Consider the following 22,851-nt stretch of genomic DNA (forward strand, 5'->3'; position numbering starts at 1 on the left):
TCAAAAGTAAACCCTGCACATTTGTCTTATCTTTACAAATAACCAAATAACGGTAGTATGAACATTTCCTCTGGTCCGCTTAAGTTCATACTGATCAAGGTTGATGATGAATTTTAATGCTGTTAATTATTCTCTCTTGGCTGTAACTGAAATCATAATCATCTTTAAAAAGGCTATCAATGATGATTTCCGTTCGCCTCTACGGCACGAAGTTCCTTTCCCCAGAATATTCCAGGAATCTTGAAAAGAAAAAAAAGTGCCCTTAACCTCGTCTTACAAATAGAGACCTAAATGTTACCAAACAGGTCAGAGACAGGGGCAAGAATGGCAGAAGTAAGAAAGAAGAGTAACGCTCGTCTTCAACTTCAAAGTGAACACTTTTAAAAATCATGAGAAGTCCTTTTTTCCCAGTCTTCCTTGAAGACAAACTTGTAATGTAACAACAAGGTTAATAAAGACCCTTCCCAGCTGTGACTTTCAGAGCTAATCAATACATTGAAAAAAGAGACCAGCACGCACAGGTGCTCTCCTTACCCGAGGTGAAAGCAGTGCACGAGTTTCGTTACTACTGTAACCATCCTTCCCAGGTCAAGAGCAGGGAGCACCGGGCGACAAGGAGTGAAGACAGAAGCGACGATTTGAGCTGCTACAAGAATCTTCCCGGGCACTTCCTTCCGCGACACACCTCCTCTCTCCGGCTCCGAAGAGAAGCGGCTCTCACTCGCCCTCCAAGGCTAAGCCCCAGCCTGTCATTTCTGCTCGATCATTCAGCCGCCGCTGGAAGAGAGGGGCTGCCGCTTGGGGACCAGGAGTCCCGCGCCGAGCAGGCGGGGACCGGGCTGGAGGACTCCGGGGAGCCCGCTGCCGCGCGGCTGCACCAAAGATCCTGAAGACGCACGTTGTGGGGCGGAGAGGAGCTTTCCAGGAGCCGGGATCAGCCGCGGCTGGAGCCCCGAGCCGAGCGCAAGCCGTAGCTTGCAGGCAGCTCAGAGCGCCCGGCTACTGAGCATGCTCGGCTGCCCGCGGCTCCGACAGGGGCCTTCCAGCCGCTGACTCCTCTTCCTGATTTGAGAAAGGAGAATGGCGAAGTGGGCAGAGGGTGAGATTTAGTGCAGGTAATTTCTGGAACATGGAGATGACCTCCTTCCATCCACCCGGCAGAAACAAAAAAGAAAGAAAGAAAGAGGAGAAAGGACTCATTGTCCTGCACTTAGCCAATGTTTTTGATTGACAGGTTGGTAGAGATGTTTGGAAGCTATCGGTGGTGTTTAGTCTTTAACTCGCTACCGGAACGATGAAGTTGCCTCTGGGGTCAAGTATGCGGTGTAGGCTGTGAAATTGCTGTCGCTCAAGGATTAGGTATGGAATTGCGTCTATTTGAAAGTCTAGGCAATGTGTTACGAGCTAGTTGATTTCTACACAAATGAAATCTGCCTTTAGACAATGATTTTCTCAAGTAAAACAAGTATTTTATAAAGTGTGTAATTTTTGAAATTTAAATGTTAACAACCTCTATTATAACAACGTACATTTGACATTGAAATCTTTCAGATGGTGAGCTCAGAAAAAGCAAGGAATATTGCTTATTTGTGATTGCAAACCCAAATCCTTTCTCAGGGCTTGGTAAATGGCAAATGCTGCATAAATGCTTGTGTGAGAATGAGTTGCAGGTTTGTCAGATAATCTATAAATGGCATTTCTAGGAAGGCTGATGTTCTTGAATTTGATATGCGCCTAAATTTGGACTCTTGACCTTCTCAGATTTGCATTTTGGGCAGGCCAAGTATTTGAAAATAGGAATACACTTAATTTTTGTCATATAAGTGTCCAATGCATGAACAAATTGGCTTTTAAATATGATTTTTACTTTTGTGTTCTTCTGTGTGTGTGTGTGTGTGTGTGTCCCCTTCTCTTTCCAACTGTCTAAGATGCTCTTTGCCAAGTTGAGCCAAACCCAGAGCATGTTCTCTCTGCTGCTATTGAAAGCAGGGACATTGGCTCTTCATGGTTTGCAGATAACAAAATCATTTCATTTTGAAAAACTTTTAGCCTGTCATTTCTGCCAAGTCTATGGAGGTGAATCCAAAAGGCTTTCATGGTTGAAATGGAGCTATAGTCTGCAAGCTGGGCCTGTGAGAGTCCACACCGAAACATGGGTGAGCTAGGAGTCCCCGCTCCCTCCCTCTTCCCCCGTCCCTCCTGCTTTCTCTCTTCCCCTTCCCCTCCTCCATCCTCTGACTACCTTCTACTCTCCTTTAAGACTCAGGTGCTACCTAAGGGCCTCTGGAGTCCAGAGCCCTCCTGGCTCCCCTCCCCTTTGTCTCTCCAGTGACTCCTTTTATCACCACACTTTCTGGATAGTCTTTAGCTGGAGCATACCCACCTCCCACCAGCTGTGAATTCCTTAAGGATGCAGACAATGCTGACTGTTTGCATCCATACAATTGTAGACATCTGCACAATTCCTGGTTTTCATGGGTTTCAGATTAGATTAAGGCACAGGAGGGAGTCCTTCTAATTGTGGTGACCAATTAGAAAATTGGTCCAGTTAATTTAGGGAAACTTCCTAGAGGAGGTGATTCCAGAAGAAAAAATGATTTTTTCAATATAGTCAAATAAGAGATTTCATAACTGGAAAGAAAGAGGCAGACCTGTTTGTGCCGACCTGGTAAATACAGACAACCAGGGTGGAGCTGTTTGATGGCCTTTAAGCCTTGCTTCTCTGTCCCACGTAGAAATAAAAGCAGAAGTCGAGGCACATCTTCCCTTGCCACAGGCCCTCTGGACCCACTCATTTTGTTTCATAGTGGAGATTCCTTACACCTCATTCACCTCCTACAATTTTTTTGCTATTCATTATATTGCAGTGAGTCTAAATCCCAGAGATTAGCCAGAATGTCCTAATCATCAAAGCCAAGAATTTCTCGGTTTAAATGACAAAATCATAGCCATAATTTCTTTGACACCTTATTCTCTACCAGGCACAGCTAAATTCTTTACAGATATCACATTTAATTGCCACAAAAAGCATCTTTTAATAGGATTGATCACGATTTTACATTTTGAATTTACAGTAATAATATGTTTGTGGATGTCCAAAGAAAGTGGGCATATGAACCGTAATTGGTAAAGTTCAAGGACAGAATATTAACATCTCTGATGATGAAGCCAAGGCTTTGAAAGCCAAGATAATATAGCTAATAGGCAGAGATGGCTGTGAAGTCCATGCTGATAAGTGCTAATGTCCTTCAGTGCTTAACCAGATCACAGCCTCCCTCCTCACGAGTACCTTCCCCAAGGAAATATGGCTACTTAAAGCTGGAAGTGGGGTCAAGGACAAGTCAACTTGATGCCAAAGCCTAGGCTCTAACTCTATACAACTCTTTCCTCTTTTGAATTCAATTTTAAATTTTGAAGGTGCAATGTCTGCACCTGATTCTATTCTTTTTTGGTTTTTCTAAAAACTTAAGGTGTATATACTATTCATTCATTCATTCCATTGTCACTACTTTGGTTATCACGTCTCGTGATTGCAGCACTAGCTGTCCAGTTAGCCACCCTGTTTTAATCTCTTACTCTCCAATCCTTTTTCCATACCGTTCCTAATAATCTCTTCCTAAAACTGCTTTACCATTACAGTGAACATGGCTGGTTGCCTTGGCAGAGTTCTCCCAACTGTCTCCTAATAGATCCTCAATTATGATTATTTCTCCATTCATCCCCCAAATAGTCCATTTGCCCAAGGAGAAGTTGACTGGTCTGATTGGTTTAATGGTAACCCCACACCCCTGCCAGTCAATATTGGTTAAGGAATGGGTATGTGACCTAAGTTTAGCTCATGAAGAGGTCAGGCAAGTTTGCAACAGGCTCCAAGAAGCTTCTTCTTTTCTCATAAGAGAGAATTATGGAAATCCACTAATGTCTCATTTTTAGACAAGTAAGCATGCAAGCCCTAATGCTACCAGGAACCATCTTTCCATCTTGAAAAGATCAGCCTTGTAAAGAAGCCAGCATTGTACAATGTAAACAGCAGAGATGGAAAACCTGGTCCTTGGTGAATTGATCTACTTACACAAATGCCTACTTCACCTCTCCTCTTGGAATGTGAGCCAATAAAATCTGTTTAAAGTCACTTTAAATTGAGTTTTCCTTGCAGTCAAAAGCCTCCTGTCTAAGATATGCTTTTTTCACTTTCCTGTTCAAAATGCTAAAATGATTAAGAATTAACTAAATGTCTGAGCATAGCATTTGAGGCCTTTCTCCTGCCCTTTGTGTTTGTACTTTGGTCTCCCATTACATTCTGCTGTGCATTATACATTCTGGCCATGCTGGGCCACTTGCTCAAACATGTCATTTACTATCCCACAACCCAGTTTGCCATTGTCCTGCATTTTCCTACCAAAATCCAACTCTTTATTCAAGGTCCAGGTTAAAAGATAATTCCTGTGAAATAGTTTTCAGAATTAATATTTCCACCTTCTGTATTTTCATAAATGTTGCTTGTACCTCTGTGTGTAAATCTGGGTCCTCCAAGAAGCAGAGCCAAAATGGGATTAAATGTGCAAAAACTCTACTACAGAAAATATCTGTGAAAAAAATGGGGAGGGAGCCATGGGAGGCTGGGTGAGCCATCTGATCACGACCAAGTCAGACCCTGAGTGAAGGAGAAGGAAGGAAGGAAGCTGGATGCGGTGCAGTTCTAAGGAAAGTTCAGCTAGGCTGTTGGTGAATCCACAAGCCAATGCCTTCCATCAGAGGAGCCCGGCTTCTCCCAGAATTGGGCTACCTTAGTATCACTGCCACTTTCAGTAGTTGTCTGGGAGCGGCCTGTGGAAAGTGTGTCTGCAGCATAAAAGCTGTGATGACTGTCAGAGCCCAGCAGCTGGGGCCTTGGTCAGCTACACTCCCCGCAGATGGTGCGCTGGGAGGCGCTTTCTCATGGCCGCCATGCTCCTCATTTCCCACTCATTTGGTCTTGTCCTAAATTCTATTTGTCATGTACATGACTTTCTTCCTTACTGGATTATAAACTCCTTCAGGGCAAGACCTGGAGTCATCTTTACTCCCACTGTATGTTTAACAGAGTGGGATCTGAGTACAGTGTTACTGTGTTACTGAGCTGAATTCTGGAGTAGGTGGCCTTGAACTTCTGTATTAGTAACTCCTTATAAAAGGTATAGGGATAATGCCCCCTAAACTCCATGAGAACTTGCTTCCCAAAGACGCAAAATACTATTCACGATGAATATATTTTTAAAAGGTTAATTCCGTCTCATTCACCTTGCTCAACTGCTGCAGGCCTGTTTATCCCCACACAGAAGTTCACTTCTGCAACGTTACTGTCCACGAGGCAGTGAAGTCGAGCATTGGCTGATTAATCCCCCATTTTCACAAACTCAATTCCCAAGTCCAAAAGATTATTGAACGTGTAGGTTAAATTTACAATGCCCTTCAGTTCTTGACTGGGTAAATAATTTTCTCCAGCATGATACACTCTGTACTATTTCCTCAGCATTCATTTTTGAGTGATATGAAAATGCATCTTTCAGATACATTTTTCAGATAAAGAGACATTAATAATGATTCCCTAAGGGGGAAAAAAGATTAGAAAAATCTATGATTATTTAAGGTATAATATACATTACTAAGCAAAGAGGAAAAACCTGTAAATATAGATATTTTGGCATATCATTATACTCCATATAAACAGTGTTCTATGTATCATTGTTAATTTAGGATCAATTAGCCTATTTATGGTTAAGATATAATAATAGTGCTCATAAGTCAGGGTCCAGTAAGGAGACAGACACCCCACAGTAATTTGAAAGGAGAGGGTTTCATATAAAGAATAATTAAGCATTTTCGGAGAAAACTACTAAAAGAGAATAAAGAGAACGCTAAAGAATACCCCAGGCTGACGGGGTCCCCACAGAAGGAGGCCCTCCCCAAGGCTGGGACTCAGCCTCTTTGGGGTGGATGCTGTCCACCGGATGGTGGAGAACTTTGCCCAGGCCAGAGCTGGTCCACAACCAGCAAGCTGAGGCTGGCAGGGATGAGCTATGGGGCTGGGGCTCACAAGCTGGAAGCCTCCAGCAGTGGTGACAGAGGACTGAGGCTAGGAGGCAGAACACTGCCCGCTGGTTTGCTGATAAGATTTGCTGGGAGGCTGCCTGCAGGAAGTGCTATTGACCTGGCCGGGAAGCTGGCTGGAGACCGACTGGACTTGCCAAACCACCACCAGGAAATCACCGGCATGGGCATGAGGTATTGTTGAACTCTCTGGATGCCCACAGAACCTACCTGAATACACCCGTAAGAGTGTGCCGCTGAACTAACTGATGTAACGCTAGCTGGAGTGACTGCAGAACTCATCCAGAAGCTGCTGCTTGGAAATGAGGAGATGCCAATGAACTCCCACCTAGAGAGCCAGCTACGAGGACTGCAGAACTCACCTGCAAACTGCCTTGGGAGGTACTGCTGTATTTACTGCTAGATAGCCTACTGGGGCACTCTGGGAACTCACTGCAAAGACTTCTACAAGGGCTGCCGCTGAAACCCACTGGAGGTGAGCTCCACTGGATGCCTGCATGCCAGCCCAGCGTTGCAAGAGCAAGAATGCCGGAAACAGGAAGAGACATCACTACTTCCTGCAATGTCCTTCCAGCGCCCTCTACTGACAAAGCTTAGCACGATGCCAACTGGCAAGAGAGAGATGTTTCAGTATTTATCAGCAGGCAATGAAGGATGGATTTGGAGCTGAGAGGCAATAAATTGATAACTGTCTGGCACAGTGCTTTTGTTAAAATCGCTATATTGAAATTATCTCTTTACTCATTTGTCTTTTCCACTAGCCGATGATATGTAAGTGTTTCAAAGTAAGGATAATCTTTATATTTTATGTGTAGCGTGGTGGCTGGCACATATTATGTACTTAACAAACATTTGTCAAAATATGGTACTGCATGCATAAATATTGCATCCTGTGCTAAAAGACTCACTTGGTCTGACAAGCACTAGGTGTGCCCAAATTTCATTGGCATGAAGAGAGGCTGCTATCTTCATTGTTTGCACAAAGAAGGAAATTTGCAAAGTGGCAAGTGACATATTGCACATCTGTACAGTCTCTATTCTCTAAAAATAGGATTTTTGTAGTCCCTTAGAATTTTGGTTGGGGTTGACTGACTGGAAATCCTCCATGAATCACTAAATAAAAAAATCCCCCCTTCTTTTCAGAGGCAGATTATTCCACTGAGAAATTTACTGAGAAAATGGAAAAACCAATTATACTAGTAAGCTGAAAGATGGTCACTTTACATAGACTTTAGTAAAATGGAAAAACAAAATAAAATAAAAACTACTCAAATACATGGTAAAAGTTCCTTGTACTTAAGTATGCGTCAACAAGATCCATTTCTGTGTCATTCTGATTTAAGGACTGAATTTCATCTTATGTTGAAGGTATTGTCTGCACTGAATGAGTCTTGGAGTTGAGTAGAGAGGTGAATTTACTTAGCAAATATCAAGTATCTAATCAATGCCTCATGTAGAGTAACAGTCAAAGTAAGTTCAGGTATAGGCTTAGCTTCTCCAACAACGAGACCCCAAAATACAGTGGCTCAAAAAAGATACTAATCAATTTCTTCCTCACATTACAGATGTGAGGTAGACCCTACTCCATAAAGTCTAAGGGACTCAAGTTCCTTCTTTATTTCTGCTTGACCATTCCTTAGGCTCACTGGCAAAATTCAGCCCGTGCTCTGCTGTAGCACTGGCTTAGGGATAATGGGAAGAAACAGAAGCTTTGTCCATTAGTCCATCCGAAGGGTCACCTTTTTGGAAATTATCTGTCCAAAGTGAGTGTCTTTATCTAATTCAATGGCAGAACAAGGACATCAGTTTTCCCCCAAGTGATCACCTTTTCAAATCTGACAAAGACACTCTGTGCTACTATTGCCTTGAGCAGCACCTGTTTGTTCCAGCCCACGTAAAAGGAGAAAGAGAGAAAGTAGAGAGTGAGTAGTTGCCTTGAAGGAATGATGTTGAGGTTGCACTTCCACTCAGTTCCATTGGCTAGAACATAGATAGTCACAGCTTTCTCAAGGTAGGATGGCAAATATAGCCTCTACCCTGATGGGGGTTTTTATTAAAAAGGAAGAAGAGAGAGTGAAAGAAAGTTAGCAGTCTCTACTACACAAAGATATTTTATTCTGAAATCATTAAAATTTTTGCTTAGTTTTAAAAACATTTTATTTTAGAAACATGTTCACTATTTAAATTCTGTAATAATTGCTGAGTAATATTAACTATAAAATAATGTTAACTATTCTGAATATGTTAAGTGGATAGAGAACTGAGTTCAACTTCAGTTTCTATTATCATATTTCATTAAATTAATATATAGGCTGCTAAAAAAATTTAAACCACTCACCCTTAAAAAATAAATTGGTAGCTAATGTGCCAAGAAAAAAACAAGCACATTAAAAAACAATAAAGAGGGGGCCAGCCCAGTGGCGTGGTGGTTAAGTTCACACTCTGCACTTCAGTAGCCCAGGGTTCGAGGGTTCAGATCCCAGGCGTGGACCTATACATTGCTCATCAAGCCATGCTGAGGCAGCGTTCCACATAGAAAATAGAGGAAGAGTGGCACAGAGTTAGCTCAGTGACAATCTTCCTCAAGCAAAAAGAAGAGGATTGGCAATGGCTGTTAGCTCAGGGCTAATCTCCCTCACTAAAAATAAAGAAAGAAAGAAAGAACGGAAATTTCTGGAGAAATATAGCAGAGTAGGAACAGAGTACAAAACTTAATTTGAAAGACAAAAATTATTTTGGGGCCAGCCCAGTGGCACAGTGGTTAAGTGTGCACGTTCCGCTTTGGTGGCCCAGGGTTCACCAGTTCAGATCCTGGGTGCAGACATGGTACCGCTTGGCAAGCCATAGGTAGGTGGTAGGTGTCCCACATAGAAAGTAGAGGAAGATGGGCACAGATGTTAGCTCAGGGCAAGTCTTCCTCAGCAAAAAGAGGATTGGCAGCAGATGTTAGCTCAGGGCTAATCTTCCTCAAAAGAAAAAAATTTTAATTAAATTAAAAGAATAATAATAAATTATTTAACAGCAAAAGTACACTGGTAACCTTAGGCAGGGAGTGGGGAGGGCAGTAACATCATTCATTAATGTTTGAAAAATATCATCCAGAGTTAAACCAAAGATACTAAGAACTAACAGGAACAGAGTTGCAATTTGAAATGATTTGGAAATCGCACTCTGATACACCCAATTTGAAGGATAAAGTAATGACAGGAATAACCATAATTGAAAAGAAAGCATAAAATATTATGTGACAATATTTTACAGAACTGTGCAAACAAATGTGAAAACCTGAGTGAAACAGATGATTTTCTAGAATTTTTTTTAAAAGTAACTGACCCGAGAATACATAGAAAACCTAAACAGATGAACAACCACACAAGATACCCAGAACATAATCAGATAAACTCAAAACAAAACAAAACAAAATGGTTGTATAGATAGTATCTTTCAAACTTTCAGAGTACAGAGAATTTCAATGTTATTTAAATTGTCTCAGAGCATAGAGAAAGAAGGAAGTCGTCTGTACTAGTCATGGTGCTCCAGAGAAAGAGAACCAATAGGATGTGTGTATTAGTCAGCTCAGGCTGCCATAACAAAACAAAAGGCTGGAAGGCTTAACCAACTGGAGGCTGGAAGTCCGAGATCAGGGTACCAGCATGGTCAGGTTCTGATGAGAGCTATCTTCCTGACTTACAGATGGCCACTTTCTTGCTGTTCTCATATGATGGAGAGAGAGAGTATGTTCTCTGGTGTCTCTTCCTGTAAGGCCACTAATCTCGTCATGATGGCCCCACCCTCCTGACTTCCTCTAACCTAATTAACTCCCAAAGGCCCTCAGGCCAAATACCATCATATTGGGGCTTAGGGCTGCAACAGATGAATTTTGGGGGCACACAATTCAGTCCATAGCAATGTTTGTGTGTGTGCGCATGTGGAGAGAGAGAAAGAAAGAAAGAAAATATTAATGAAAAATCCTAAAGAAAATATGAACATATAAAATTTAACAGAGCATTAATGGCATAAAATATAATGACAAGGTGGAGTTCATTGGATGAATGCAAAAACAGGTCAGTAATAGGAAATATGTTTAAGCCCATCAGTAGGTCAAAGGATAAAAAGAAAAACATAAATGTGATTATCTTAGTAAAAGCTTAGGAGAACTATTTTTCGGGGCAGAGGAACTGAGAGAAGGGGGCTTTAGGAGCCTGAGAATGTAGGGGAGTCCCTGAAATGAGAGAGCTGGGAAAGGGGACTCCCGAATTATATGTATGATCTGACATAAGCCAAGCTCACACCTCATCTGTCCATGTATAGAATAGATAAAAAGAAGCACAGCAAAGGCTTTGAGAGCTGAACTATGATATAGAACAGTGCCCAATTCTCAGACTGGCCCGCGAGTGCTGTGTGCACAGAGCAGACACACCGCAGCGTAGCTCACCTTTGAAAACTGAACTGACAGTGGAACCACAGCCCATAGATTGCAATAGAGCTTTTAATCTGAGTGTTGACTAGTTGCTGTCCACGTTGTCCACAGGATTTTAGCAGGACCCAGAGTCTCACAACAGAATATTCAAACCACCTACGATACAGTACAAATTTATAAAAAGCACCCGAAAAATCTGACCAATACATAAAGGAAAAGATAATTATCAGATGCCATCCCTGAGATGACCAGATGTTGGAATTATTGGACAAACTACTACTCAGGAGTAAAAAAGATGGAATAGTGATGCACGCCACAACGTGGATGAATCTCAATTGCATGTGTTAAGTGAAATAAGCTAAACTCAACAGGGTACATTCTGTTTGCTCCTATTTATATGGCAGTCTGGAAAAGGAAAACTGCTGGGATGGCAAATGTCTGCAAAGGAGCGGCACAATGGAATTTTTTTGAGAAATGGAACTGTTCTCTGTCTTGATGGTGGTATGACTACATGATTCCATGCATTTGTCAAAACTCAGAACTGTACGGCAAATAGAGTTAATTTACATTTTGTAAATTTAAAAAAATATTAAAAATATCTTTAAAAATTATTTGTTTTCTATTCTTGAGGAATGATTTGACTCTAATGATCCACTTTCTATCTTGCATGCTAACATTGTCCAGTATTTCACATTCCTTTGTTTTTATAGCTACAAATTGGTCATCATATTTAATATTATTTTATATATTAATTCTCTCTTTTAAAGATTTACAATATGTAAAAAAGTTGTTTTTTTCCTTTTTGTATCTCATTTCTTTCTGCAATTACTGTTCTCCTTTCTGAAGTATTTCCCTTAATAATTAATTCAGCAACATTTGTTAACAGTAAATGTTTATGATGATAAATATAATAGCCACTCATTTTGACCTCACATTTGAATAATCGTTTATCTGGGTATAAAATCTAGCTTCTCAGTTATTTTTTTCTGAAAATTTTGACTATATCATTCTGCTGTCTTCTTGCTGCTGTTTATAAATCTGGTTTTTGTGCCTCATTGCTTAATATCTTCTTTGTGTTTTCAATATTCAGTAGTTTATGTAAGGATGTAGTATTGTTATCCTGTTGATTACTTGTTTTGACTTACAAATCTTGGATTCCTATCCACATTAAATTTGGAAGGTATACGTATATGTTATTTAAAAATTTACCTCTTATTTATTCTCTGTAGTGTCTTCTCGTGCAATACCAGTTACACACACCTTAAACTTTTTCACTCTATCCTCCATGTCTATTCATATTTCTCTTAACATTATCTATTTTCCACTCTGTTGTCTTCAGGATAGTTTCCTCACTAAAATGTACCAGTTCACTAATTCTCTCTATATATTCATATCATCTTATGTTTCATCCACTCAATAATTGTTAAATTCTGGTAACTATATATCTCTTTTCTAAAAGCTCCTTTTTTCCTTTTTAAGTTTGTTTGGTGATTTTCATAGTCACTTATACATTTCTCATGTTCTTGTTTATTTAGTTTATACTACCTTAATCATTTAAACATACTAATTTTATAATTTGTGCCTGATAATCCTATTCTTGGGGGTGGGGTCCAATCATATCTTTTTTCTCTGCTGATCTGTTTCATGAGGTGTTTCCATGTGTGTTTTATAATTATAGATTGTGAGTTTATCTCTTCAGGACTTTATGTAGAGTAATCCTGTGTGATCTGATTGGATGTATCCCAGGATTGTAACTAGTCGAGCACCAAAATTTATTGATTAATTTATTGGTATGTAGTTACCAGACTATAGAGATGATGGCAATTCAAACCTCAAACTTGTATGATCAGGTTCATGACTATAAATTCACAAGGGACCGTTAATTTTTTTCAACTAGAAACTTGGTTGAAGTTTTCCTGGTCACCTACTTGCGTTGGGTCCAACCTTCCCCATGTGTGCAGATGAGTTCTAACTCCTTATCTTTCTTTAGGCCCAATTCCCTACATGCTATTTCAGCATAGATTTATACTTGTCAATTTCCAAGCCTCTAATTTATCAAGACTCACATACCCCTGTAAGAAAGCTGAAGTAACAACTCACACTTACTCTTTTTGTGTTCAGGTTCCTTCACATTTTTGTCCTCTGAAGATTTGCCTCACTTTCTTGTGAGTATAACTGTGTACGTTAAAATGATATTTGCTATCTTTTATTTATCATTTCTATTATTTTGTACAAGAAAGATTTCCCATTTATCTTTACTATCCTATTTTCAGCAAAATTTTTCTTTTTTTACATGATATTAAAGCACGTTAATTTGCTCACCTCTTTACAAACTCTTCAAAATATTTTGATATTAATTTTGAAAGTATTTCAATAACTTCACATCAGGACAAAATTATGCAACATAGCCAATAAATAGTTCATGTTAAAGACTAAAAGGCTGACATTAAGTTAATAAACAATGTAGTAATCAAGCATTTTTGTGACTGATTTCTTTTAAAGAAGATAGTGAATACAGAAATGGTTAGGATGGGATAATTACGTAAATAACTTGAATTTAGGCAAAATCTTTTATTAAGAGATCCTAATTCTAGCAAGAAAATTGGCAAAGAAGTTTGAAGTTCTGCTGTGCAAATTAATAGTTCTGGATGTTTGCTGTTCATCATTTCTTAGAGACATAAAAATGATTTAGCTCGATGTTGGCAGGGCTGCAAGGAAATGAGTAAATGTTTTTATGGCTGATGGTAATATAAATGGGTGCCATTTTTGTAAAGAGTAGAAGGGCAATATGTAACAAGATCTTCAAAATATATTTATATCATTTGACAAAAGAACGCTACTTCTGATTACATAGCTTTCTTCTATTTTCGTCCATTCATTCCTTTCTTCTTTTGTTCATTGGCCAACAGTGTTTGGGGAGCCAATTATGTGTGAAGCATTATGATTATTCTGTGAATAAATAGATAATCTAGACATTATTCTTTCCCTTGAGAAACCATAGGCCTAATTATCTAACAGAATTTCTCTCCTACCTTCACACTCCACCCCTGCCCCCAAGGAGATGTGTTATATACAAAGATATTAGAAGCTTGATAATTTATAACAGCAAATTTTTTCTACATACACTCCTCCAATATCAATACAAATGAATACAATAATAACATGAATAATGAATATGTGGAATTCTATTTCTGCCATGAAAAAGTAATGCAATCAAAATTAACTTCCAGCCACACATATCTAAATACTTGAAAACTATAGGGGAAAAATATTTTTAAACATTGGAGAACTGCCAGCACAGGACTGTGAATTCTAAAGTGAAAAAATTGATGTTAAACCTTTCATCACCTATACTTTCTGCCCAGAGGTAATTCCCTGTGGCATAGTTAGGGAAACTCAATAAAGTCTGGCAATGATTCTGAGTTGAGTAGACCAAGGCTGAAGGTCTAAGAGGATGAACCATATAGAATTCATGGGACAGATTACCCAAAAGAAGGGAGGTACACAGAGAAAAATCTCCAGATATCTACAGTAGGGAACACTTGAGTCTTTATCTCAATACCAAAGTGCTCATATATAGGGTGAATGCTCCTAAGGCCAGACAAAAACAGCTTTCAAGGAAAGAACAATTACCGAGGACTTGTAAGATAAACACTCCCCAGAGCTCACATAGAGCCAGAAATTGGTCAAGGACCCTTAATCAGAGTAGAGAGATCTCATTGAAGACATGAGATTAGAAGGGCCACAAAATTGGTCCTAGAATAAAAGCTACTATAGACCCAACTTAAAAGTCCTTAAAAACAAATCTCACAAGGAACAAACTAGTTCAAAGGAAACTTAACTGCTTTCTAGAAACTAATCAAACAGTATGCTAAAAATACAACAAAATCCACTAGTTGACAATATAAAATTCACAACCTTCAGCTTTCCCTCAAACTCACAAGACATGAAGAAAAAGGAAAATGTAACTCATAACCATGAGAAAAATCAGTCACTAGAAACAGACAAGAAATGACAGAGATGATGAAATTTGCATAAAATGATATTAAAATGTCTATTATAAATATGATACAAATGCTCAAATATGTGAACGAAAGTAGGCTCATGATAAGAAGAGAAATTGAACATATAAAAAGCTAAGTGTAATTCCTAGACATGAAAACCACAATATCTGAATTGAAAAATACTCTGGAGGGAATGGACAGCATATGAGACATGGCAAAAATAAAAGACTACTGTACTGGAAGACCTGGCAACAGAATTTATTCAAAATAAAGTACAGAGAAGTAAAAGAAAATAATAAACAGAGCACAATGACATGAGGAAAAATACAGTCTAACATATACATAATTGGAGTCCCAGGAAGAGGGGTGAAGACAGAAATAAAACAACAAAGATTTCCAAATTTGATGAAAACCATAAATCCACAAATCCAAGAAGTTTAACAAACTCCAAGTAGAAAAAACAAAATTACACCATGTCGTATTAGAATCAAATTGCTGAGAACCAATGACAATGCAAAAATCTTAAAAGCAACGGGGAAAAAAGACATATTGCACACAAAAGAATGATGATTAGAATTGCTGTAGACATCTTGTTCAAAAAAATGTAAACCAGAAGACAATGGAGGGACATCTTTAAAGTGCAGGGGGAAAAATGATACTCTCACCCTAGAATTCTTTACCCAGTAAAAATAGTTTTCAAATATAAAGGCAAGATAAAGTGTTTTTTAGACAAGCAAAAGCTGAGAGAATTTATTGCCTGCATTACAAAAAATGTTAAAGGAAGTTCTTAGGTAGAAGGGAAATGATACCAGATGAAAATTTGAATCTATACAAAGCAATGAAAAGCAGGAATTTTAAAACTATGGGTAAATATAAAATATATTTCCCTATTTAAAAAAATCTATTTAAAAGATATGATGGTCTAAAGCAAAAATAACATATTGTGGGATTAAGAATATATGTAGAAGTAATATGTATGATAATAATAATTTCCAACAAAGGCTGGAAAGGGAAATAGAAGTATACTATAGTAAGGTGTCATTTGAAGACAGACTGGGACAAATTAAATACTTATACTGTAAACTCTAGAACAAATACTTTAAAATATTTTAGTGCTAATAAATCAACAGAAGAGATAAAATGGAATCTTGAAAATTATTATTAAATTAATCCAGGCAGGAAAAGAGGTAAAAAGGAACAAAGATCAAATAAGACAAATAGAAAACAAACGACAAGATGGTAGATTTAAACCAATGCATTGATAATTTCAGTAAGTGTAAATGGCCTAACACTCCATTAAAAAGCAAAGATTATTTGACTGAATAAAAAACAAGGGACAATTATATGCTGTCTACAAGAAAAACTTGCTTTAAACATAAACACAAATGACACTTTTAACAGATGAAAAATGAAGTGAGAAAAAAGATATCTCATGCTAACATTATTCAAGAGAAAGTTAGAATAGATATTTTTCTTTTAGGTAGATTTCAGAGCATGGACTATTACTAAGGGTAAAGAAGGACATTTCTTAATGGTAAAGATAAACATTTATATGTTCATCAAAAATATGTAAAAAAATTTAAGATATATTCATCTAAACACAGAACTCCAAAATACACAAAACAAAAACCTATAAAGCTTTAAGAAATAGACAAAACTACAACTACACTCCTCTCTCAATAATTAACAGAGCACATAGACACACAGTCATAAGGATACAGAATACTTGACAGTGCTATCAGTCAACTACACCTAACCGACGCTTATAGAGCCCTCCACTCAACAAATAGAATACACGTTCTTTTCAAGGGCACATGGGATAGTTATCAAAATAGATCACCTTCTGGGCCATACAGCAAGTTTCAATAAATTTAAAAGATTGAAATTGTACAAAATATGGTGTCTGAACTCAAAGACATTAAACTTAAAATCAGTAACTGAAAGACACTAGTAAAATTTAAAAACACACTTCTAAAATTCTAATAATCCATGAAACAAAGAAGAAATCACAAGGAAAATCAGAAAATATTTTGAACAGAGTAAAAACTAAAATCATCAGATCAAAATTTGTATAATGCAGCAAAAGTAGTGCTTATAGGAAAATTCATAACATTACATGCTTATAGTAGAAGAGAAGAAAGATCTCAAACCAATTATCTAAACTTCCACCTTAAGAAACTAGAAAGAGAAGAGCAAATTAAACCCAAAGTAAGAAGAAGTAAAAAAATAATGAAGATAAAAGCAAAAAATCAATAAAGTAAAAATAAACACAATACAGAATATCAATGAAACCAAAAGCTGATCATTTTTTAAAGTAGTCAATAAAATCAAATAAACTTCTAGATACATTGATTATGAAAGTAAAGGAGCAAAGACACAAATCACCAATATTAGGAATGAGAGAGTGGACACCACTACATGTCCTACAGATATTAAAAAGACCCTAAGGAAATATTATGGAAAATAAAATGCAATAAATCTGATAACTGAGATAAAATGAATTTATTCCTTGAAATAATAAGCTAACAGAGCTTATTCAGGGAAAAATAGATTACATTAAGAGTCCTATAGGTGTTGAAGAAATAAAATTCATGGTTTAAAATGTCCCCACAAAGAAAACTCCAGGCTCAGAGACTTCTTTGGTGAATTCTGCTGGTCATTTAAGATATAAATAATCTCACTTATACACATACACTTCCAGAAGTCGGAAAAAGTAGGTACTCTTCCTAACTCATTTTATGAAACCATCATTATCCTGATACCAAAACTAGACAAAGACATTACAAAAAAAGAAGACTGCATTCTAATATCCCTCATGAATATACACTCAGAAACATTAACAGAATATTGGCAAGTAGAATCTAGCAATATTTAAAAAGGTCATCATGACCCAAGTTGAGTTCATCCCTGAAATGCAAGGTTCGTTTATCATTCAAAACTCAATCAATATCAATTGAATCGATGTCACCCCATTAACAAACTAAAAGCAAACAGAACAGGACAAGAGGGCCAATTTCCTCCTCTGACATTTCTGGTATAAAAATTTACTATCATTTATATCATCGCATTCTATAAAAACAAAATTCTGTCATTTATATAAGCAAGAAATTTTTTGTTTTAGATCTCTGTTATTCATTTTTTTGGTGAAATGGAATGTCTTAGGGAAAAACTGACAGACTTAACATGATATAAAGTGTTCAATGGTGTCTGTGTGTAGAAATCAGAAATGTATAATAAATGTATTAAATACTCTTAAAATTCAGTAGAACTCAATTATTTTTATTAATAAAGTGGTTGTAATTTTTGAATTTGTAGAAGTTATATATAGATTACAACAGTAGCAGCTAAAATCAAGAAAGTAGATAATATACTGGTCCTCAACATCATCACGACCTGACATTTTTCTTTTTCTTTTTCTTTTCTTAAATAGATAGTAATCTGATTTCTTTTTCATCATTTTTGTTTGGCTGAAATGATAACATAAGTATTATAACTAATTACTGAACACTTACAAAATTAGCAAATTTCTATAAGTATTCATTAACAGATGTTTTAAAAAATTTTCTCTAAATTAAGTGAAATGAGATTATCTCGTACGGCATCATGTATTAAAATGTAAGCAAGGCAGTGGGTCATCATGATAAATACAGTAAGATAACATAAGAAAATAGCAAGCTAGGTTTTATTGCTATGATTCCACAGACAAATTGCCCTCAAAATTGGAGTGACTGAGGGTTCTGTGTCAAGAATTTCCCTGCACCTAGGTGGGGACTCCTAGAGATGGTGTTTGGGGTGGCTTAGACAACCAACTAGGGTGTCCTTCTTCCCGTCTTATGTCATGTGTAATGTCAAGAAAGGAGAGTGAACTTCACAAAGGCATTTGGAACATGTTCCCTTCAGTTTCTTGTGAACTATTACCTAGAATGTGACTCAGAAATAAGACCTAAAAACACTGACTTAAAATGACTCAGAGTTTCTACTAATTAAGAGAATTATCATTTTTTTTTAAAAAAACCACAGTTGTAGCACTTTTTTTTCTTAGATTTTATTGAAGTCACCTTTTTTAGGTGCTAATTCATGCTTTTTTGTCTTACACTTCTTTGCCGTAGACATCTTTGCCCCAAGCATTTTTGGGGCAAACATTTTCCCCACATCACTAATTGGCCATAACCAAGTATAGAACACTGGGTTGTATATTATCTTTACTATTTTCTTCTTATTAATATTATTTGGGGAACCACCCTTTGAAGTTGGGCACTAAGACTCAAGCTAGCTAGACTCACCCTCTCCCTGTTTGAATCTGCAGTGGAGACACAACAGGCAGGAAAGGAAGCACAGTCATTTCAGATACAGATGTCCATGAGTTCTTGCTGAAATGTTTGACTGGTACCTGTTTCCAGAAGCATATATCTCCTTTCATAAATACTTTCCAGACGTGTTCCTCTTGGTTGTAATCTAAACATGCTCATTTCCAAAAATGCTAATGGGGTAACATCTTAACTAAATATGATATAATACTACGGTTTATTAAAAGCCTAAAATGTAAAACAGGCTACATACACTATCTGTAACTATCACAACACCCCTGCAAAGTACAGTCGGCCCTCCGCATCCATTGGTTCCATGTCCGAGGTTACGGAGGGCGGAATAAGGGATTTGCGCATCCGTGGATTTTGGTATCTGCCGGGGGCCCTGGAACCGATCCTGTGCGGACACTGAGGGACGACTGTAAATGTGTGACCCTCCAGCAGCAGAATGCAAATACTGCATCCATTCTGTATCTTGAGTCTTACTGCATTCTCTCCCCCCTCTAACAAAGTTACTATTTATTCCATAACTTTGTCCCTGTGTTTGTCATCAGTTTCATCTCTCCTGACTCAGAACTTTATATTTTGGTGTCATAATTTTGTCTTGACTTAATCGTAGGCTTTCCTCAGGGTTACCCCTCCCAGTCCAGGCTAGCCAGCCCTTTGCTGTATGTTTCCTGGCCACAAGTGGCACTTGTTCATTCAGTAAACTGGAAGACCTGTAACTTCTAAGAAGCAATCAAATCCACTTGTCTATTCCATGTAGCTGGGCAGCTGTCTGTCATCCACCCTGGGAAAGACTGGAGGTTTTTTCTCTGGAGAGAAGGTTTCTGGACTGGGGGAGACACCCAAGCACTGCTGAGAAGAAGGGGTGACCTGCTAAAAACAGGCCAATTAGAAGATGTAAGCAGACAGCATACTGAGACCTAGTGACTTTACGCTCCACTCCACAATACAGCCAGACCTTTATTCCTAAGGCACAGAAATGGGATGGTCTCTTCAGGAAACCCTCCTGGTCCAGGGGAAAGACCTAAAAACACCAACATCAGAGGGCCCACCGTTAAATGGCCAGTCAGCTCAGCTGACAGCAAAGCTCATGGTTCAGAAGCACCGTACATGGACCCAGAGCTTCTCAGCCTCCCTCCCCCTTCACTAGCACAGAGAGCAAGCATTAACAGGTATCTGAGAAGAGCCTCTAATATGAAAGATATAAACCAAAAAAAAGTAAAAAAGAAAAGAAAAACAGAAAGAAGCCATTTGGGAGAGACATAGAAAGAAGGATAAAACCCTATCATTAATATCTCCATCTGTGAACAGCTTTTATATAATTTTAATAATGCATAACATTGACTATAAAGCCCAAATAACAGCCAAAATTGTGATACAGCTGTGTTGGGGAAAAGAGGGATGGCACATATATTTAATATATATGAGAAGGGAGCAGAGCAAGGAAAGAAAGTCAAGTCCTCATCCTTTCCAGTGGAAAGTCAATAGGAAAGGCCTAAAACTGAAAAGTACCAGCAAGTAGCAATAGAGCATTCTATGTAGGTTATAAATACCTAAAAATTGGTGATGGTACCTACCTCCAGGGAAATGAGGGAAGGATGACTAGGGGACTGGTGTTTTTCATAATAAACTTCGTGAAGACTTTTGCCACTTGAGGTACGTGTATAACTTCAACTTTTTTTTTAATTAAAAATACAGGGAAGAAGTGAATAAATAGAAGCCAACAGCAGCATATCAGCTAGAAAACTTTTTTAAAAGTCTATGCAAAAATGATGGTGGCTTGAATTAGGCTCATAGTGGAGGAATTCGAAAGAGATGGGCAGATGAACTATTTAATTTTTTTCTAGATTCATACCATTGGGGTTGGAAAAGATGCTTGATATGATTTTGACAGATAAACTATTTAAAAGTCACAGTACCTGAAAATTGGTTAGATCTGAACATCTAGCTGGGGAGACAGAGGCATCCAGGATGACCACTGGGTATCTGGCTTGAGCAACTGGGTAGACAGCGGTGCCACTTGCTGAAGGAGACAATCAATGAGGAGGAGCACATTTTAGGGGAGAAAATATTGAGTCACTTTTGAAACTGTTTCATTTAAGTTGCCTCTATATTTTCCCCAAAGAGGGAGGTCTGGGAGGTTGTTGGATAGGAAGTTCTGGAGCTTGAGACACATAATTAAGCTAGAAATACAGGCAGTAAAATTGTTGGAAAAAGGTGAAATAGGTCATAAATGTGTATTTTGTTTTCTTGCCCAGTATCCCTTTTCCTTGCTCAGAGTTCTTGTGAGGACACTCATCTGGCCAGCACTCATTCTGATCTACTCTTACCACAGGGATGGAGTCCAGATCGGCTCTGTAAGCACCCCGTCAACCTGGCCACAGTGCTTGGTTCAAGATGAGCATGTGAACTGAGATGGGTTTATTAGAACCCTTTTGGGGAGAGTGGAAACGGATATGAGAAGAATGTTCTTCTCTTTCCTTCTAGAATCCTGGGCCATGTAATTATGGAACTGCCAGTGGCTCTCTTGACTGTTAAGGGAGAGAGTCTGGCTGAGAATGAAGATAACATTGTGGAAAGCAGGGCTAAGGGACAGAGAAAACAGGACAGATTCTTACTATCATTAGTCACCTTCCTGGATAGAGCCAAGTTTCATCCTTTGAATTCCCCATTGATGTGAGCCGATAATTTCCCTTCCTAAGATGGTTTGAGTTGCCCCTGACAGTGTCTTGTCTTGTGAGTGGGAGTGGCTAAGTTGCCATGTGAGAATGTGAGGGGTACATAAAGACAGTATCTAAAAGAGCATCCTACAGGCCTCAGAACTGTGAGTAGAGGAAGAGGTGGCAGGAGAGACCGAGAAGAAACTGCTGAGTAGATAGAGAAAAAAAAGGAAGGGCAATGCCATGACAGTCATGAGAAGAGAGGATTTTCAGAAGCAGAGAGGGATCAACAATATTAAATGCTGCCAAGGTCAATTAATGCCTTAAAAACTTGGCCTTCACGCCGTGGAGCTGACCTTGAAGATGTTGGTAAGAGTAGTTTCAGTGAAGTAGAACCTGACGAAAATGGCTTGAGGAATGCGTGGGAGTTGGAGAAATTGAGACAATGAATAGAGACAACTCATTCAAGAAGCAGGGCTTGGAGAAGAAGTATGATAACATAGATGCTCCCAGGAGACAGGTCTGGATTTTTTTGTTGTTTTAAGAAAAGAGAGGCATGAGCATAAGTAAATATTGATGCAAAGGACCTAGTGAAAAGAGAGAAACTGATGTGAAGAAGTCTAATAATTTATGATGGGAAATCCGTGAGACATTGGGGGAAGTGTGATCAGGAACACTAGCAGAAGGGTGCACTTAGATAAAAAGAGAGAGGGTAGAGACATGGATGGGTACAATGAAGTTGATTTTATAAGCTTGGCCGAGAGAGTTCCTATCTCATGAATTTATTTTCACTGTGAAGTAAGAGGCGGGGCTATCTGCTGAGAATAAGTAGGGGTGGAACATTTAACTGAGGCAGATAAGATCTGAAATAGCCCCTGGACTAACAAGAACACCTGGCAGGATTGAAGGGCCTAGGTAAGCTTGTGTCCATGTGTCATGCCAGAGTTGAAGGAGCTGCTCCAGCAGTGAGGGGCAGCATGAGAGAAGGGGAAAGCTGTTTGTCTAGGGTTGACATAGAATGGCAGTCACTGTTTCCTGCAGAGTTTGGGGAAGGTAGAGTGACTTTCTTGGGCATAGAATTCCTTTCTTTAGAAAACAACCCATCAATTTTCTTACCTGAGGGTTTGTCAGGGAGAATTGATAGAGCTTATTGGTTAAACAGTGGGATGGAGAGTGGAGGGATAAATTTTACATCAGGAATAACGAAAATAGGTCTCTATCAGGCAATGAACAATTTATTTTATGATTCCTCAACTCATGTAACCTTCATGACAACTCTAGAAAGTAGTTTTATTGGACCCATTTTATGGCTGAAGAAACCAAGACTTGGAAAATTAATAACTTGTGCAAGGTCTCGAGGTAGG

General features: G+C 38.4%; 1 protein-coding gene and 1 long non-coding RNA gene across 8 annotated transcripts in view; one reads left to right on the top strand and one right to left on the bottom strand.

The window, feature by feature from the left end:
- ARHGAP18 (Rho GTPase activating protein 18) overlaps positions 1–1,004 on the bottom strand; it is a 171,741-nt gene extending 170,737 nt beyond the window's left edge. The window contains exon 1 of one of the 2 annotated variants that reach the window (XM_005596918.4): positions 535–1,004. In XM_005596918.4, coding sequence (XP_005596975.1) covers positions 535–578 — 44 coding nt within the window. In that variant the 5' untranslated portion in view covers positions 579–1,004. The remainder of the gene's footprint in view (positions 1–534) is intronic. The other variant, XM_070223766.1, reaches the window with a different exon arrangement.
- LOC102148444 (uncharacterized) overlaps positions 993–22,851 on the top strand; it is a 49,901-nt gene continuing 28,042 nt past the window's right edge. For all 6 annotated transcript variants that reach the window (XR_011422208.1, XR_011422206.1, XR_011422207.1 and 3 more), the window contains exons 1-3: positions 993–1,115; positions 1,235–1,359; positions 12,632–12,675. This is a non-coding gene — a long non-coding RNA (uncharacterized lncRNA). The remainder of the gene's footprint in view (positions 1,116–1,234; positions 1,360–12,631; positions 12,676–22,851) is intronic.

Source organism: Equus caballus, chromosome 10 (genome assembly GCF_041296265.1).
Source record: "Equus caballus isolate H_3958 breed thoroughbred chromosome 10, TB-T2T, whole genome shotgun sequence".
Taxonomy (NCBI): Eukaryota; Metazoa; Chordata; class Mammalia; order Perissodactyla; family Equidae; genus Equus; species Equus caballus.